Genomic DNA, 16,353 nt, shown 5'->3' on the forward strand with positions numbered 1-16,353 from the left:
TAACCAAAGAACTATCAAGATCATACACAGGATCAGAGGGCTCATTACGTCGTAGAAAGACTTCTCAGCAGCGCATGGGCTCTCATCGCATGTCACCACTTAGGCAGCTGGAGAGGGAGGCTGGAGGCTCTAGCATCCCATAGGCTAAGCTTCATTTCCAGCCCTGTCTCTACAGCTGATCCGCACTCAGGCATAACTGTACTGTCAGCATCCCAATAGGAAGCAGAGTTCAAAAAGTGGGTTAAACGAGTAGCCCACCAGCATCCTGAGATCTTCAGAAACCAGCATCACCAATCTACCGACGATATAACAAAGAAAGCCCAAAACACAGCATTCTATACTAAAAGAAACCATAACCCTTGGTGAATGTACAACCATATCATACACAGGCTCGTCTCTGGAAAGCTAGCATGAATCATTTGAATAAAACGCACATTACATAAAGAATCATTAATCTCAACTTCAAATCACCATTTCTGAGTGTGTAGTGTATGTCAGGTGTTGCACCTGACTTTTGTATACATTGTAAATATAATCTTCACACCATGAGAATAGATGTCATTATCATTATTTTCTGATTGAGAAAAGGTTAAGTGATTTGTCCAAAATTATAAATATTAACAGGTTGTCATTAACATGACCTGAACACAAAGCTGGTGGATTTTGGAGCCTGTTTTTCTTTCTTTCTTTCTTTTTATCACTCTGCACCTACTTTTTTTTTTTCCTGGAGATTCTTTTTTTTTTAACTTTTACTGAGCTTCAAGTGAACGTTTAGAAATCAAGTCAGACTGTCACATATAAGTTTATATGCACCTTACTCCATACTCCCACTTGCTCTCCCCCTAATGAGTCAGCCCCTCCAGTCTCTCCTTTCATGAAAATTTTGCCAGCTTCCAACTCTCTCTATCCTCCCATCCCCCCTCCAGACAGGAGATGCCAACACAGTCTCAAGTGTCCACCTGATATAATTAGCCCACTCTTCATCAGCATCTCTCTCCCACCCACTGTCCAGTCCCTTCCACGTCTGATGAGTTGTCTTCGGGGATGGTTCCTGTCCTGGGTAAACAGAAGGTCTGGGGACCATGACCGCCGGGATTCTTCTAGTCTCAGTCAGACCATTAAGTATGGTCTTTTTGTGAGAATTTGGGGTCTGCATCCCACTGATATCCTGCTCCCTCAGGAGTTCTCTGTTGTGCTCCCTGTGAGGTCAGTCATCGATTGTGGCCAGGCACCAACTAGTTCTTCTGGTCTCAGGATGATGTAGGTCTCTGGTTCATGTGGCCCTTTCTGTCTCTTGGGCTCTTAGTTATCGTATGACCTTGGTGTTCTGCATACTCCTTTGCTCCAGGTGGGTTGAGACCAATTGATGCATCTTAGATGGCCGCTTGTTAGCATTTAAGACCCCAGATGCCACATTTCAAAGTGGGATGCAGAACGTTTTCATAATAGAATTATTTTGCCAATTGACTTAGAAGTCCCCTTAAACCATGGTCCCCAAACCCCCTGCCTTGCTCCGCTGACCTTTGAAGCATTCAGTTTATCCTGGAAACTTCTTTGCTTTTGGTCCAGTCCAGTTGAGCTGACCTTCCATGTATTGAGTACTGTCCCTCCCTTCACCTAAAGCAGTTCTTATCTACTAATTAATCAGTAAAAAACCCTCTCCCACCCTCCCTCCCTCTCCCCCTCGTAACCACAAAAGTATGTGTTCTTCTCAGTTTATACTATTTCTCAAGATCTTATAATAGTGGACTTATACAATATTTGTCCTTTTGCTTCTGACTAATTTCACTCAGCATAATGCCTTCCACGTTCCTCCATGTTATGAAATGTTTCACAGATTCTTCACTGTTCTTTATCGATGCGTAGTACTCCATTGTGTGAATATACCACAATTTATTTATCCATTCATCCGTTGACGGACACCTTGGTTGCTTCCAGCTTTTTGCTATTGTAAACAGAGCTGCAATAAACATGGGTGTGCATATATGTTTGTGTGAAGGCTCTTATTTCTCTAGGGTATATTCCGAGGAGTGGGATTTCTGGGTTGTATGGTAGTTCTATTTCTAACTGTTTAAGATAATGCCAGATAGATTTCCAAAGTGGTTGTACAACTTTACATTCCCACCAGAAGTGGATAAGAGTTCCAATCTCTACACAGCCTCTCCAACATTTATTATTTTGTGTTTTTTGGATTAATGCCAGCCTTGTTGGTGTGAGATGAAATCTCATCGTAGTTTTAATTTGCATTTCTCTAATGGCTAATGATCGAGAGCATTTTCTCATGTATCTGTTGGCTGCCTGAATATCTTCTTTAGTGAAGTGCATATTCATATCCTTTGCCCACTTCTTGATTTGGTTGTTTGTCCTTTTGGGGTTGAGTTTTGACAGAATCATATAGATTTTAGAGATCAGGTGCTGGTCGGAGATGTCATAGCTGAAAATTCTTTCCCAGTCTGTGGGTGGTCTTTTTACTCTTTTGGTGAACTCTTTAGATGAGCATAGGTGTTTGATTTTCAGGAGCTCCCAGTTATCTGGTTTCTCTTCGTCATTTTTGGTAATGTTTTGTATTCTGTTTATGCCTTGTATTAGGGCTCCTAACGTTGTGCCTGTTTTTTCTTCCATGATCTTTATCGTTTTAGTCTTTATGTTTAGGTCTTTGATCCACTTGGAGTTAGTTTTTGTGCATGGTGTGAGGTATGGGTCCTGTTAAATTTTTTTGCAGATGGATATCCAGTTATGCCAGCACCATTTGTTAAAAAGACTATCTTTTCCCCAATTAACTGACACTGGGCCTTTGTCAAATATCAGCTGCTCATCTGTGGATGGATTTGTATCTGGGTTCTCAATTCTGTTCCATTGGTCTATGTGCCTGTTGTTGTACCAGTACCAGGCTGTTTTGACTACTGTGGCTGTATAATAGCTTCTGAAATCAGGTAGAGTGAGGCCTCCCACTTTCTTCTTTTTCAGTAATGCTTTGCTTATCCGGGGCTTCTTTCCCTTCCATATGAAATTGGTGATTTGTTTCTCTATCCCCTTAAAATATGACATTGGAATTTGGATCGGAAGTGCGTTGTACGTATAGATGGCTTTTGGTAGAATAGACATTTTTACTATGTTAAGTCTTCCTATCCATGAGCAAGGTATGTTTTTCCACTTAAGTAGGTCCTTTTTGGTTTCTTGTAGTAGTACTTTGTAGTTTTCTTTGTATAGGTCTTTTAAATCTTTGCTAAGATTTATTCCTAAGTATTTTATCTTCTTGGTAGCTACTGTGAGTGGTATTGATTTGGCTATTTCATCTTCGATGTTCTTTTTGTTGATGTAAAGGAATCCAAGTGATTTTTGTATGTTTATCTTATAACCTGAGACTCTGCCAAACTCTTCTATTAGTTTCAATAGTTTTCTGGAGGATTCCTTAGGGTTTTCTGTGTATAAGATCATGTCATCTGCAAATAGAGGTAATTTGACTTCCTCCTTGCCAATCCGGATGCCCTTTATTTCTTTCTCTAGCCTAATTGCTCTGGCTAGGAAGCTCTGGCTAGGAACTCTAGCACAATTTTGAATAAGAGCGGTGATAAAGGGCATCCTTGTCTGGTTCCCATTCTTAACGGAAATGCTTTCAGGCTCTCTCCATTTAGAGTGATATTGGCTGTTGGCTTTGTATAGATGCCCTTTATTATGTTGAGAAATTTTCCTTCAATTCCTATTTTGCTGAGAGTTTTTATCATGAATGGGTGTTGGACTTTGTCAAATGCCTTTTCTGCATCAATTGATAAGATCATGTGGTTTTTGTCTTTTGTTTTATTTATATGGTGGATTACATTAATGGTTTTTCTAATATTAAACCAGCCTTGCATACCTGGTATAAATCCCACTTGGTCATGGTAGATTATTTTTTTGATATGTTGTTGAATTCTATTGGCTAGAATTTTGTTGAGGATTTTTGCATCTATGTTCATGAGAGATATAGGTCTGTAATTTTCTTTTTTTGTGATGTCTTTACCTGGTTTTGATATCAGGGATATGGTGGCTTCATAGAATGAGTTCGGTAGTATTCCATCATTTTCTATGCTTTGAAATACCTTTAGTAGTAGTGGTGTTAACTCTTCTCTGAAAGTTTGGTAGAACTCTGCAGTATAGCCATCCGGGCCAGGGCTTTTTTTTGTTGGGAGTTTTTTGATTACCGTTTCAATCTCTTTTTTTGTTATGGGTCTATTTAGTTGTTCTACTTCTGATTGTGTTAGTTTACGTAGGTAGTGTTTTTCTAGGAATTCATCCATTTCTTCTAGGTTTGCAAATTTGTTAGAGTACAATTTCTCATAATAATCTGATATGATTCTTTTAATTTCAGTTGGGTCTGTTGTGATGTGGCCCATCTTGTTTCTTATTCGGGTTATTTGTTTCCTTTCCTGTATTTCTTTAGTCAGTCTGGCCAATGGTTTATCAATTTTGTTAATTTTTTCAAAGAACCAGCTTTTGGCTTTGTTAATTCTTTCAATTGTTTTTCTGTTCTCTAATTCATTTAGTTCAGCTCTAATTTTTATTATTTGTTTTCTTCTGGAGCCTGATGGATTCTTTTGTTGCTCACTTTCTATTTGTTCAAGTTGTCGGGACAGTTCTCTGATTTTGGCTCTTCCTTCTTTTTGTATGTGTGCATTTATCAATATAAATTGGCCTCTGAGCACTGCTTTTGCTGTGTCCCAGAGGTTTAGATTGGAAGTATTTTCATTCTCGTTGCATTCTATGAATTTCCTTATTCCCTCCTTGATGTCTTCTATAAGCCAGTCTTTTTTCAGGAGGGTATTGTTCAGTTTCCAAGTATTTGATTTCTTTTCCCTAGTTTTTCTGTTACTGATTTCCACTTTTATGGCCTTGTGGTCTGAGAAGATGCTTTGTAATATTTCGATGTTTTGGATTCTGCAAAGGTTTGTTTTATGACCTAATATGTGGTCTATTGTAGAGAATGTTCCATGTGCGCTAGAAAAAAAAGTATATTTTGCAGCAGTTGGGTGGAGAGTTCTGTATAAGTCAATGAGGTCAAGTTGGTTGATTGTTGTAGTTAGGTCTTCCGTGTCTCTATTGAGCTTCTTACTGGGTGTCCTGTCCTTCTCCGAAAGTGGTGTGTTGAAGTCTCCTACTATAATGGTGGAGGTGTCTATCTCACTTTTCAGTTCTGTTAAAATTTGATTTATGTATCTTGCAGCCCTGTCATTGGGTGCATAATATTTAATATGGTTATATCTTCCTGGTCAATTGTCCCTTTTATCATTATGTAGTGTCCTTCTTTATCCTTTGTGGTGGATTTAAGTTTAAAGTCTATTTTGTCAGAAATTAATATTGCTACTCCTGCTCTTTTTTGCTTATTGTTTGCTTATTTTTTTCCATCCTTTGAGTTTTAGTTTGTTTCTGTCTCTAAGTCTAAGGTGTGTCTCTTGTAGGCAGCATATAGACGGATCGTGTTTCTTTATCCAGTCTGAGACTCTCTGTCTCTTTATTGGTGCATTTAGTCCATTTACATTCAGCGTAATTATAGATAAGTAAGTGTTTAGTGTTGTCATCTTGATGCCTTTTTATGTGTGTTGTTGACAATATCATTTTTCCACTTACTTTTTTGTGCTGAGACGTTTTTCTTTGTAAATTGTGTGATTCTCATTTTCATAGTATTTGACTTTATGTTTGCTGAGTCGTTACGTTTTTCTTGGTTTTTATTTTGAGTTATGAAGTTGTTATACCTCTTTGTGGTTACCTTAATATTTACCCCTATTTTTCTAAGTAAAAACCTAACTTGTATTGTCCTATATCGTCTTGTATCCCTCTCCGTATGGCAGTTCTATGCCACCTGTATTTAGTCCTTCTTTTTGATTATCGTGATCTTTTACATATTGACTTCAATGATTCTCTGTTTTGAGCATTTTTTTTAATTAATCTTAATTTGTTTTTGTGATTTCCCTATTTGAGTTGATATCAGGATGTTCTGTTTTGTGACCTTGTGTTGTGCTGGTATCTGATATTATTGGTTTTCTGACCAGACAATTTCCTTTAGTATTTCTTGTAGCTTTGGTTTGGTTTTTGCAAATTCTCTAAGCTTGTGTTTATCTGTAAATATCTTAATTTCACCTTCGTATTTCAGAGAGAGTTTTGCTGGATATATGATCCTTGGTTGGCAGTTTTTCTCCTTCACTGCTCTGTATATGTCATCCCATTGCCTTCTTGCCTGCGTGGTTTCTGCTGAGTAGTCTGAACTTATTCTTATTGATTCTCCCTTGTAGGAGACCTTTCTTTATCCCTGGCTGCTTTTAAAATTTTCTCTTTATCTTTGGTTTTGGCAAGTTTGATGATAATATGTCTTGGTGTTTTTCTTTTTGGGTCAATCTTAAATGGGGTTCGATGAGCATCTTAGATAGATATCCTTTCATGATGTCAGGGATGTTTTCTGTCACCAGATCTTCAACTAGTCTCTCTGTGTTTTCTGTCCTCCCTCCCTGTTCTGGGACTCCAATCACACGCAAGTTATCCTTCTTGATAGAGTCCCACGTGATTCTTAGGGTTTCTTCATTTTTTTTAATTCTTTTATCTGATTTTTTTTCAGCTATATTGTTGTTAATTCCCTGGTCCTCCAGATTTCCCACTCTGCCTTCTAATTGCTCGAGTCTGCTCCTCTGACTTCCTATTGCGTTGTCTAATTCTGTAATTTTATTGTTAATCTTTTGGATTTCTGAATGCTGCCTCTCTATGGATTCTTGCAACTTATTAATTTTTCCACTATGTTCTTGAATAATCTTTTTGAGTTCTTCAACTGTTTTATCAGTGTGTTCCTTGGCTTTTTCTGCAGATCGCCTTATTTCATTTCTGAGGTCATCCCTGATGTCTTGAAGCATTCTGTAAATTAGTTTTTTATATTCTGTATCTGGCAATTCCAGGATTGTATCTTCATTTGGGAAAGATTTTGATTCTTTAGTTAGGGGGGTTGTAGAAGCAGTCATGGTCTGCTTCTTTATGTGGTTTGATATCGACTGCTGTCTCTGAGCCATCACTAAGATATTGTAGTGATTTATTCTATATTTGCTCACTGAGTCTTATCTTGTTTTGTTTTCTTTCAATATACATAGATTGGCTACTAGATTGTGCTGTCTTGATTGTTGTAGCCCTTGTCTTACTTATGACCTATTACCAGCTGGTTTGGGCTGTAACCAGATATATATGCCTGAGTCCATTCACTATTCTTGAGTAGAATCTGATTTTGGGTCATCAAGTGTATGATGCACCCTGTCACCTAGCCACCTTGTGAAGTAGTGGTGATAGTTGTGTGCACCAGATTCTAGTAGCAGCTGGGGTTCACACTCCAGGGAGGGCAGGATGCTGACAGGCTTCCCCCAAGTGTCATTGAAGTAGGTGTGTCTCTATTCTTAAAGCACCTTGGTGGGTGGGCTCTGCAGCTGTACCTTAGGCCCCCAATGCAAGTACCTCTACAGATTGGTAGGTGTCACCCTCCTTAGACCCCTAAGACAGGAGGCTAGTTGGTCTGCGGGGAGCTTCAGCCCTCAGTTCCCTGTTGTGGGTCAGTCAGGGCTCTGTTGAATACACAGAGATATCAGACCTGGGAAATTGCCTTTCCAGTAAATCTGCTAAAACAAATGCAGTCAGATCCCTATCACAAATGCCTTTGCATTATAATAGCCACCTTGTTCCCTGTAGGGATGAAAGCCCGAGACTGTGGATCCCATATGCTTGGCTGGAGCTGGTTCTGTGTTTTTAGTCCAATTAGGGAAGGATTTTTGATCCCTGGGTTTTTTGTGGTTGCTTCTCTCAGGCCAGAAGAATGGGTTAGGAAAAGACCAAAAAAAAAGGAAAAGAAAAACTGCAGAGCAGTTCTCCCTCTGGCTCAGGAAATTCCAATGTTAATGAAGCCGCCTGGGAAGGGGAGGGGAGGGATCAGATAGAGAGGAGAGAGTAGCACCCCGGGATATAGACAAAGTTACTTATCTTGCTTGGGATGACTGTTTAATCTGAGATTCCTGAGGGGCACCTCGCCTGTGTGCGCTGGCTGGGTAGAGATTGCCCCCGAGGGTCAGGCCCGCATCCCGTGCTTGAGCTGTCTGAGAAGCTGCACACAGTTCCTCCACTGCCAGTCCAAAGCCCAGCGTCAAGGTTCCCCAGCTGGGACGCTGCACTCCCAGCTCCAAAACCAGTAGCTGCCTCCCGGGGACTTCTCCTCCCGCCAGCCGCATCACTGCGCCACCCCTGCGGACCAGCTAGGCCCTCTACCGAGGTCAGTTCAGGGGGGTAGGGCTGCGCCCCGTGTTTGCACCGTCACAGGATGCCATGCTCAGCCCCCCTGTTCCCAGTCCAAAGCCCGGCGCCAAGGTTCCCCGCCTGGGACTCTGCACTCCCGGCTCCAAAACCAGTCGCTGCCTCCTGGCGACTTCTCCTCCCGCCAGCCGCGTCACCGGTGCCGCCCGCACGGACCGGCTGGGCCCCCTCCCGGGGTCAGTTCAGGGGGGTAGGGCTGCCCCCGTGTTTGCGCCATCACAGAATGCTGTGCTCAGCTCCCCTGCGCCCAGTCCAAAGTCCGGCGCCAAGGTTACCTGACTGGGACGCTGGCTCCAGGCTCCAAAAACAGTCACTGCTTCCCGGTAGTTGTTCGATCTGGGTCTCTGTCACTCAGGTCAACTCTTTAAATCTGTGTTTGTTAGTCAGCGTTCGTAGATTGTCATGTATGTGATCGATTCACTTGTTTTTCCGAGTTTTTGTTGCAAGAGGGATCCGGGGTAGCATCTACCTAGTCAGCCATCTTGGCCCCCATCTGCACCTACTTTTTAACAATTATACTATGCTGTATGAATTACAGCTTCTGTATGTGGAAGGACATGAAAAACAGTGGACCCTGGGATGCAGCTACCCACAATGCACAGGACCGTCTGAAAAGTATTTGGGAACAATATTCTATGACAGCCAATAGTCAAAAGCAGTAGAGTATAAAAAGCGACAGCCTCAGTCCATGGGACAAAGCAAAGATCAAAAAGCAGTTTGACAATTTTCTTCACCCACGCTGGATAGGTTTTCATCATCCACTGGAGAATTAATTCTCTCTGGCTCTGAAAACAGTCATTTGCTTAATAGCTCCTTTGTGACCAAGGGAGTTGATGCCTAATCCCAAATGCTTAAGTTCCAGCTGGGGAGGAGTTTAGGGAAAGGAGAAAAAAAGAATTAAACTTCAGTTTTCACACACAATATGAGGAAGAAATGTGGCAACAGCCACCTCACTGTTTTTGTTGAGAAGCAGAAATTTTCTATTTTGTCACAGGTCACTGAGGCATGTTGTTGTTGTTGTTAGGTGCCGTCGAGTTGCTTCCGACTCATAGCAACCCTATGTACAACAGAACGAAACACTGCCCGGTCCTGCGCCATCCTTACAATCGTTGTTATGCTTGAACTCATTGTTGCAGCCACTGTGTCAATCCACCTCTTTGAGGGTCTTCCTCTTTTCCGATGACCCTGTACTCTGCCAAGCATGATGTCCTTCTCCAGGGACTGATCCCTCCTGACAACATATCCAAAGAATGTAAGACACAGTCTCGCCATCCTTGCTTCAAAGGAGCATTCTGGCCGCACTTCTTCCAAGACAGATTGTTCGTTCTTTTGGCAGCCTGTGGTATATTCAATATTCTTCACCAACACCGCAATTCAAAGGCGTCAACTCTTCTTCTGTCTTCCTTATTCATTGTCCAGCTTTCACATGCATATGATGAAATAGAAAATACCATGGCTTGGGTCAGGCGCACCTTAGTCTTCAGGGTGACATCTTTGCTCTTCAACACTTTGAAGAGGCCCTTTGCAGCAGATTTGCCCAATGCAATGCGTCTTTTGATTTCTTGACTGTTGCCTCCACGACTGTTGATTGTAGATCCAAGTAAAATGAAATCCTTGAGAACTTCAATCTTTTCTCCGTTTATCATGATGTTGCTCATTGGTCCACTTGTGAGAATTTTTGTTTTCTTTATGTTGAGGTGCAATCCATATTGAAGGCTGTGGTCTTTGATCTTCACTAGTGAGTCCTTCAAGTCCTCTTCATTTTCAGCAAGCAAGGTTGTGTCATCTGCATAACGCAGGCTGTTAATGAGTTTTCCTCCAATCCTGACACCCCGTTCTTCCTATAGTCCAGCTTTTCGGATTATTTGTTCAGCATAAAGATTAAATAGGTAAGGTGAAAGAATACAACACTGACGCACACCATTCCTGGCTTTAAAACAGTATCCCCTTGTTCTGCCTGAACAACCGCCTCTTGATCTATGTAAAGGTTCCTCATGAGCACAATTAAGTGTTCTGGAATTCCCATTCTTCGCAGTGTTATCCATAGTTTTTTTATGATCCACACAGTCAAATGCCTTTGCATAGTCAATAAAACACAGGTAAACATCCTTCTGGTACTCTGCTTTCATCCAGGATCCATCTGACATCAGCAATGATATCCCTGGTTCCACATCCTCTTCTGAAACCAGCCTGAACTTCTGACAGTTCCCTGTCAATACACTGCCACAGCCATTTTTGAATGATCTTCAGCAAAATTTTGCTTGTGTGTGATATTAAAGATATTATTCTATAATTTCCACATTCAGTTGGATCACCTTTCTTGGGAATAGGCATAAATATGGATCTCTTCCAGACAGTTGGCTAGGAAGCTGTCTTCCCATATTTCTTGGCATAGATGTGTGTGAGCACCTCCAGCACTGCATCTGTTTGTTGAACAATCGCAATTGATATTCCATCAATTTCTGGAGCCTTGTTTTTCACCAATGCCTTCAGAGCAGCTTGGACTTCTTCCTTCGGTACCATTGGTTCCTGATCATATGCCACCTCTTCAAATGGTTGAATATCGACTAATTCTTTTTGGTATAATGACTCTGTGTATCCCTTCCATCCTCTTTTGAGGCTTTCTGCGTCGTTTAATATTTTCCCCATGGAATCCTTCACTATTGCAACTCAAGGCTTGAATTTTTTCTTCTGTTCTTTCAGCTTGAGAAATGCCGAGCGTATTCTTCCCTTTTGGTTTTCCATCTCCAGCTCTTTGCACATGTCATTATAATACTTTACTTTGTCTTCTCGAGAGGCCCTTTGAAATTTTCTGGTCAGTTCTTTTACTTCATCAATTCTTCCTTTCGCTTTAGCAGCTCAACGCTCAAGAGCAAGCTTCAGAGTCTCCTCTGACATCTATCTTTGTCTTTTCTTTTCTGTCTTTCCAGTGACCTCTTGCTTTCTTCATGGATGACGTCCTTGACGTCATTCCACAACTCATCTGGTCTTCAGTCACTAGTGTTCAATTTGTCAAATCCATTCTTCAAATGGTCTCTAAATTCAGGTGGGATATACTCAAGGTCATATTTTGGCTCTCGTGAATTTGCTCTGATTTTCTTCAGTTTCAGCTTGAACTTGCATATGAACAATTGATGGTTTGTTCCACAGTCGGCCCCTGGCCTTGTTCTGACTGATGATATTGAGCTTTTCCATCGTCTCTTTCCACAGATGTAGTCAATTTGATTTCTTTGTGTTTCCTCTGGCGAGGTCCATGTGTATAGTTGCCGCTTATGTTGGTGAAAGAAGGTATTTGCAATGAAGAGGTCGTTGGTCTTGCAAAATTCTATCATTGGATCTCCGGCATTGTTTCTATCACCAAGGCCATATTTTCCAACTACTGATCGTTCTTCTTTGTTTCTAACTTTTGCATTCCAATTGCCAGTAATTATCAATGCATCTTGATTGCATGTTTGATCAGTTTCAGACTGCAGCAGCTGATAAAAATCTTCTATTTCTTCATCTTTGGCCCTAGTGGTTGGTGTGTATATTTGAATAATAGTCGTATTAACTGGTCTTCCTTGTAGGCATGTGGATATTATCCTATCACTGACAGCGTTGTACTTCAGGATAGATCTTGAAACGTTCTTTTTGACAATGAATGCAACACCATTCCTCTTCGAGTTGTCATTCCCAGCATAGTAGACCATGTGATTGTCTGATACAAAATGGCCAATACCAGTCCATTTCAGCTCACTAATGCCTAGGATATTGATGTTTATGCGTTCCATTTCATTTTTGACGATTTCCAATTTTCCTAGATTCATACTTCGTACATTCCAGGTTCCGATTATTAATGGATGTTTGCAGCTGTTTCTTCTCATTTTGAGTAGTGGCACATCAGCCATTGAAGGTCCCAAAAGCTTTACTCCATCCACGTCATTAAGGTCGACTCTACTTTGAGGAGGCAGCTCTTCCCCAGTCATGTTTTGAGTGCCTTCCAACCTGGGGGGCTCATCTTCTAGCACTGTATCAGACAATGTTCTGCTGCTATTCGTAAGGTTTTCACTGGCTAATGCTTTTCAGAAGTAGACTGCTGGGTCCTTCTTCCTAGTCTGTCTTAGTCTGGAAGCTCAGCTGAAACCTGTCCTCCATGGGTGTCCCTGCTGTTATCTGAATACCGGTGGCATAGCTTCCAGCATCTCAGCAACACACAAGCCCCCACAGTATGACAAACTGACAGACACGTGGGGGCACTGAGGCACGTGAGCCTATTTTCTTGTGGCGATAGTCTCTTGATCCAGTGTAAATGGAGGAAATAAACGAGTGAAATACAGGATGTTCTTTTACTATTCAGATTTTCTGGATCCTACTTTGAGATTTTTGTATTAGAGAGTATGGACTAAATTGTGGTCGCTATGAGCTGGAATTGACTCCATGGCAACTTTTTTGTTTGTTTGTTTTTATCTTAATTTTAGAAGTCCTTTGGTGGTGCAAGCAACCCTCCTGGTACAGTGGTTAAGAGCTAGGCTGCCAACCAAAGGTAGGCAGTTCGAATCCACCAGCTACTCCTTGGAAACCCTTTGGGGCAGTCCTGCTCTGTCCTATAGGTGACTTTGATTCAGAATCAAGTCGATGACAATGGGTTTTTAATGCGTGGTGCAAATGGTTAAGCAGTGACTACCAGCAGAAGGGTTGGTGGTTCAAACCCACCCAGAGGCACTTTGGCAGACAAGCCCAATGACCTGCTTCTGAATTACCAGAGCCTTGAAAACCCTACAGAGTCCATTTCTACTCTGCAACACATGAGGTCGCCATGAGTCTGAATTGACTGGATGGCAGCTAACAACAACAACAATCTTAACTTTATAACATTGAAATGGTTACAAATAATTGTCAATTAACTGGAAATTCATGATATTACATGAGCCAGTATCAACCCTGCAGTAACAGATTGAATGAAAATATTAAGACACAGATGTAATTGTATATTTATAATTCTTCCACCAGGTGATAAAACAGGAAGAATTTAGCAAGGATCTATCTGATTGTACTTTGTATGATCTACTGAAATATGAGGATTTTAACTCTGACAAGCACCTGGCACTTGAAGAATTTTATAGAGCATTCCGTAAGTAAAAGATTCGTTCTCCAATTTCTCTTTGTTCTTTTCCTTGCTTCTTTACACAATATGGTATGTTTGCTTGGTCTCAGAGCACAAGCTGTATTTTAAGAGAAGTGATGTAGTTGAGGGAATTGAAGTTTTTTGCTTACTGAAACACGTGATGCTAATGGTTTTAGTAGTTATAAAATGCACAGTTTGAAATATTTGACAGCTCTAGAAGACATTGTTTCTTTTCTTGTTGATTCCAGTTTAAGACATAAATTTTACAACACTGCATCCAAAGCTATTTTAGAGCCGGAAACAATGATTGACCCGCTGTCATGACCTAGCAAACATAATTTAAATACAATTATTTTTTTCTTAACATCATTGAAAAACCAAAGCGTATGGAAAGATAGCATTTATATGTATTTGAAGATCAATACTTAGCCTACAAATGGAAAATTGTTATTTATGCTAAGCTATTTTGGAATAATTCATGTTTTTTATTTGCTTAAAGACTTCTTAAAATTGACTAATAAAGCAGAATTATCAAGATGACTTGGTGGTTAAAAAACAAAATTACCTACCAGGTTATTCGTTAAAAGTAATTCAAAGAGAAAGGCCTAGGAAGGAAACACCAGAAAGCAAAGACTTAGGAGCTGTGAGCAGGTGAAACAAAAAAAATCAAATTAATCAGTATTTGAAAATCACTGCGAAAGCAAAGTTAAACAGCATTTAATTCAGCACCTAAAACCAACATGCGTAGTGTTAAACTTTGAAGTTTGTGATATTCTACCACGTATGTATATATGTACATACCTATATATGCCTATTTATATAGGCACAGATATATAGATATTAACATGTATATAGAACACACGTGTCTATCTGTGTATGTGTTTATATATGTATATATATACATGTTTTGGTTTTGCCTTCCCAAAAGATAGAATGAATAGGCACTTGGTGGAAAAACATCTTTTATTTAAAATTATGTCTCTGCCATGTATTATCTCTGATAATGGGGAAGTTACTTAAATCTCTTATTCTTTTTTAAACCCATGTAAATGAGAATAGTACTAATATCATTCATGATAATTTTATACTGAAACTTTAAATTGTATTTTATGTAATATTTTATACAGATAAAATAATATATGTAAAATAGTTGAATGTTACAAAGCTTTAAGGTAAGGTGTTAGGAAACACTACAGATTTAATTACATTTTATTTTCCCTTTAAATTGTAAGATAGATTATAAGGCAGGATTTCTTTGCAGACAGTTAATACTTTAAAATAGTCTAGTTGTAAAGTTGGACTATTTTTTAAAGATTAACAATAAGAAAACAGCAGTGTTAAACTACTTTTCTATGAAAAAACCAAAGTGCAGAGAAGTTAAGAAATAAGTGGCTGAGTTTACAATCTAACCTACATCAACCTGATTCTGAAGTCTATATGTTTTCCACTTCACTCACTCCATCTCATTCCTATTGCCATGGAGTTTATTCCAACTCATAGCAGCCCTGTAGGACAGAGGTGGTGCAGTGGTTAAGCACTCAGAGCAAGCTGAAAGGTTGGTGGTTGAACCCACCAGCCACTCTGTTGGAAAAAGATGTGGTAGTCCACTTCCATAAAGATGACAGCCTTGGACACCCTGTGGGGCAGTTCTACACTGTCCTAGAGGGTCTCCCTGAGACACTTTACTCCATAGTAGACATTTTTTCATATGCTTGTAGTGACAAAGAGCGGGGAGAAGATATTTTGATTTATTAGGAAAGAGTTTACTTAAATGTGTATATATAAAACTCATTGCCGTTGAGTTGATTCTGATTCACAGTGTCTCTGTAAGACAGAGTAGAACTTTCTCATAGGGTTTCCAAGGAGTGGCAAGTGGATTTGAACTGCCGATCTTTTGGTTAGCACCAAATGCTTAACCACCATGCCACCATGGCTCCTAAATGTGTATGTACACATGCATATACACATACATGTGATTTTTACATACAGGTATGTTGTTGTTTTTGTTAGGTGCCATAGAATCTGTCCTAATTCATAGCGACCCTGTGCACAACAGAATGAAACACTACCCAGTCTTGAGCAATCCTCACAACAGTTGCTAGATCTGGCCCATCGTTGCAGCCACTCTGTCAATCCATCTCTTTGAGGATCTTCCTCATTTTTGCTGATCCTTTGGTTTACCAAGTGTGATGTCCTTCTCCAGGCATTCTTCCCTGCTGATAACATGTCTAAAGTATACAGGATGAAGTCTTGCCATCCTCACTTCTAAGGAGCATTCTGGATGTCATTCTTCCAAGACAGATTTGTTCGTTCTTCTAGCAGTCCATGGTATATTCGATAATTTTTGCTAACACCGTAATTCAAAGCCATCAGTAGTTTGGTTTTCATTACTCATTGTCCAGTTTTTGCATGCATATGAGGTAATTGAAAATACCAAGGCTTGGGTCAGGCACACCTTAGTCCTCAAAGTGACATCTTTGCTTTTTAGCACTTTAAAGAGGTGTTTTTGTAGAAAATTTGTCCTATGCAATATGTCATTACACACATGTATATAATACATTATGTGAAAAGCAGAGAATACCAGAAGGATGTTTACCTGTGTTTTATCGACTATGCAAAGGCATTCAACTGTGTGGATCATAACAAATTATGCATAACATTGCAAAGAATGGGAATTCCAGAACACTTACTTGTGCTCATGAGGAACCTGTACATAGATCAAGAGGCAGTTGTTTGGACAGAACAAAGGGATACTGATTGGTTTAAAGTCAGAAAAGGTGTGTGTCAGGGTTGTATCCTTTCACCATACCTATTCAATTTGTATGCTGAGCAAATAATCCCAGAAGCTGGACTATATGAAGAAGAACAGGGCATCAGGATAGAAGGAAGCTCATTAACAGCCTGCGTTATGCAGATGACACAACCTTGCTTGCTGAAAATGA

At 40.1% G+C, this 16,353-nt stretch overlaps 1 protein-coding gene across 3 annotated transcripts in view; it reads left to right on the forward strand.

Annotated features, from left to right (window-relative positions):
* FSTL5 (follistatin like 5) overlaps positions 1-16,353 on the forward strand; it is an 873,776-nt gene that overhangs the window by 413,423 nt on the left and 444,000 nt on the right. For all 3 annotated transcript variants that reach the window (XM_049906161.1, XM_049906162.1, XM_049906163.1), the window contains exon 5: positions 13,297-13,417. In XM_049906161.1, the coding sequence (XP_049762118.1) occupies positions 13,297-13,417 (121 nt within the window). The remainder of the gene's footprint in view (positions 1-13,296; positions 13,418-16,353) is intronic.

The sequence above is a fragment of the Elephas maximus genome, chromosome 13 (assembly GCF_024166365.1).
Source record: "Elephas maximus indicus isolate mEleMax1 chromosome 13, mEleMax1 primary haplotype, whole genome shotgun sequence".
Classification (NCBI taxonomy): Eukaryota; Metazoa; Chordata; class Mammalia; order Proboscidea; family Elephantidae; genus Elephas; species Elephas maximus.